At 27.8% G+C, this 3,677-nt stretch overlaps 1 protein-coding gene across 1 annotated transcript; it reads right to left on the bottom strand.

Moving 5' to 3' along the window:
* Positions 1–271: 271 nt before the first annotated feature.
* On the bottom strand, positions 272–1,953 carry LOC131599029 (guanosine deaminase-like). Its single transcript, XM_058871547.1, has 5 exons — positions 1,808–1,953; positions 1,653–1,712; positions 1,343–1,533; positions 881–985; positions 272–658 (listed from the first exon to the last, which is right to left on the bottom strand). Coding segments are annotated over exons 1-5 (546 nt in total). The 5' UTR covers positions 1,809–1,953; the 3' UTR covers positions 272–469.
* Positions 1,954–3,677: the final 1,724 nt, after the last annotated feature.

Raw genomic sequence — 3,677 nt, 5'->3', positions numbered from 1 at the left:
CTAGTATTTATAGTAATCTATGCATGATCTCCTATGTACACATGCACTTGCATATGCATGGTGCTCTACATCAACTTCCATAGAGATACACATGATACAATATACTATAGACTACAAGTTACTCTTCTAATACCATACAATTGTTATTTTTTAGAGTTACTCTTCTAATACCATACAATTCTTATTTTCTAAAATTTGTTTTCTTTCTTATTAGTGTATTCACAATGGGGCAATTGTTATATTTCTAAAATTTTGATAATAGAGGAGATAGTAAAAGGCCAAAATGGGGAAAATCTTAATAGATAAAACATCAATACATGGATTCAAACAAGTTTTCTTCTAGTACATAAACTACACTAATTCTCCACATAAGATACTTCTCATACACATGATGGTAAGTAGCTTATTTATATACAAAGCTAACTATCATCAATTGTTTAAAAATGACTTAGAAAAATTACATATTCAATTAATACATTCGAAATTTTTCTTTAGTTTTCTCAAACACTTCTTCAGCAATAATGGCCTCTTTGCCATCAGCTCTTTTAATTTCCAGATGTGCTTTTTGATAAAATCCAGTTCCTCGCAATGCATCAGCTATAAAATCATCAAAACCAATCGCAATTGCAGCCTCTGCTTTTGCTCCATAAACCAACCTCTACATAAAAAAAAAATAATAATATAAAATCACAAATTATTATAATTTCTATACCATATACACTCTCATATGATTATAAATTTGTTAAATAATTAATGTATTTAATGTATAGATATATAAGATAATATTTATTTATAAAAGTGACCAGAATAATAGTATATAAAAATAACATAAGATTAATAAATTAAAGAGAAAAAAAGCATAAGAATTAGGAATTAAAACCTTAACACGTGAAAGGTGAATAGCACCAAAGCACATTGGACATGGCTCACAAGAAGCATATATTTCACAATCAGAAAGTTCTATCTGCTTCAGTTTCTTACAAGCCTGCAAAATCATATTATTATAAAATTTTGATTAATTTGAAAAATTAACAATAATATCATAATTTTCGCAAATAAACAGAAAATTAAATGCCTATAAAATATTTTAATAAAACTTAAAAAAATAATTAATAAAAAAATCCGAGTTAATCACTGATTTAACCATCAAATATTCTCGCACGAGTTTTAACCACTAAAAAATCATACAACCGTAAATATCACACAACCGTAAATGTTAAAATTTAAATTTTAATAATCACGTCAAATTTAACAATATTAACTTAGATAGGATTTATGGACAATAAAATATACATTTTAATATAATTTGAGGAAATGAATTGACCTATTTAAATAATCTAACCTCTCTAATTGCTGTGACTTCAGCATGAGCAGTAGGGTCATTGTTTCTGAGAACCATATTGTGACAACTAGCCACAACTTCATCATTCAAAACAATAACAGCACCAAAAGGACCTCCATCTTCACAATCTACACCTTTATATGCTTCTTCAACTGCCTTTTTTAAAAATTTGTGGTCTCTATCCTTAATAGCTATAATTAACCAAAATAATTTAAAAAAAAAAAAAATAATAATAATAATAATAATAATAAGTGATAAATGAAAATATTATTCAAAATAAAAAATAAAATATTCTTAAAAACATTATTACCTTGCTTGTGGCCAGAAAAAGCGGAAGCTACAGCAACAGTTGCATCCTTAGTTTGCACCACTAAGATAAACACAAAAAAATAGTATTATATATCCTCAAGTTTTATTCATATTTTTAAGAGATAATAATATTATAACATTTTTTTGATAACTTACTTTTCAAAAAAATAAAATTTAATAACTTGCTAGTGTTCTTGATGTGAATACAAATATATATGAGTTAGTTGATTGAGCTATTTATAGGAATGGTGATGGGGAATAAGAACAATGGAACAAATGCTATTTTGAAAAAAATTAATGATGGAAAATGGTAAGGGATGAGAAAGGAAATGTGGTCCACTGATAAATAATTAATAAAATAAAAGGAAAAAAACACATGAGATGATGATGTTATATCGTGCTGGCGTGAATTAGATGGAGAGTATAAAAATGGACATAGAGGATAAATGGTCAAAAAAAGTACATGAATGTAGCTTCAACTATGACTCATCTCACATTGGCCATATATGGAATGCAGATCTTAAATCTTATTATCACTTGCAAATAGTATATAGAAATGAGTAGTCTGAACATACATAACATACACGAAGTAGCGAGTCTAAAATTTTGATCTGTCTTATAAAAAAGTATACATGAGACAAACATGTAAATATTGAAGGTGTGAGTCTAAAATTTAGATCTGTCTTATAAAAAAGTATAAACGAGTCAGACAAGCGAATATTAAAGGTGTGAGTCTGAAATTTTAATCTATCTTAAAAAAGTATAGGCGAGACAGAACTATAAATATTGAATTTTTAAGCATAAATATTATAAAATTGTATGTAAAAGTCAGCACATACTAAAGCCAACAAAAACACAAAACAAACATATTAAAAAGTGTGAGTTTAAAACATTAATCCGCTCAAAAAACGGTGTGGGTAAATTGGACATGATTGATAAGCCAGTCTCATTTTGCCACCTTAGATTTTATCATAATTATTACTTACAAAAGTATTTAATTTGATCCCATTATTTCTTTCACATAAGATATTTGATTTATCATGCAAAAAATATAGTTAATATATTTAGTTCAATTAATTATAATTATTTATTCAATTAAATTAATCATATTCTTTTGACATGATTAGCTATGCTGTCGAGTGTGTATAAAAGATGAATGTCTATGTATTATATTATTGGTTAGTTAGCTATAAAGGATAGAATATGTTTTTACTCGACATCGTGACTCACCAAACACATGGATTCGTGCGTACATATCCTTTCTATTCACACATCTTGATAAGTTTCGAACAACTTATCACAATAGATTGAAATGGATAATGCTTCTTTTTAAGTTTTGAAACATATTCAAAATTAAATATTTTGTATAACGTAGATTATAGATATGAAAAATTATAAATTGAATTATTTTATTTTTTTAATGGAAATGGAAGGTTTTTTTTTCCTTGTGTCATTTTAAATTAGGTGTTTTAAAATGACGCAAGATGATCTTTTATATAAAGAGGTGTTTAACCTTATATTTGATAAACTTCGCTAGTCTCTTATTAAAAGTTATTTGCAAGATCGACCAGAGAATCTCAGAACAGTATTTCTTGAATTTCAAAGGTTTTTGGTGAAAAGTCCTTCGGTTCTATGTCAGCGTCGACACGTTCAGGAGTTAATGGATATGTCTTCACCAATGTCTTTGGTCAAAATCAAACCAACAACAGTAGAGGGAGGCGTTCGACACGCCTGATCATGAAAATGGAAGTTTTGCAAGAAAGTGATTTTGTGAAAATCAAACCAACAAAAGTAAAGAAACAGAACAACAAGAACTTAAAGTAAATGACATAACATTTAAATTTTACAGAAAAGTAGGTGGTTCAAACATACATAGCCCTTGCTTGACTCATTTCACTCTTTAGCTTGGGTACCCTGAGTGTGTAGCGTGTAGGCGTTTGTAAATTGTGAACCCCTAAAACTATGTACATAATGCTTTATTTATAATGCTTAAAACTAACTTCTCCATGGAAGTTGTCGATCCCAC

Source organism: Vicia villosa, linkage group LG4 (genome assembly GCF_029867415.1).
Source record: "Vicia villosa cultivar HV-30 ecotype Madison, WI linkage group LG4, Vvil1.0, whole genome shotgun sequence".
NCBI lineage: Eukaryota > Viridiplantae > Streptophyta > Magnoliopsida > Fabales > Fabaceae > Vicia > Vicia villosa.
Note: the sequence above shows the minus strand (reverse complement) of the source record. Positions and strands in the feature narration are given on the sequence as shown.

Bases quoted from the DNA above. Each gene is read 5' to 3' on its own strand.
- LOC131599029 (XM_058871547.1), bottom strand. The intron at 986-1,342 runs GTTAGATTATTT...ATGATTTTGCAG, and splicing joins AAGTCACAGCAATTAGAGAG to GCTTGTAAGAAACTGAAGCA. The intron at 659-880 runs GTTTTAATTCCT...TTTTTTATGTAG, and splicing joins TTCACCTTTCACGTGTTAAG to AGGTTGGTTTATGGAGCAAA.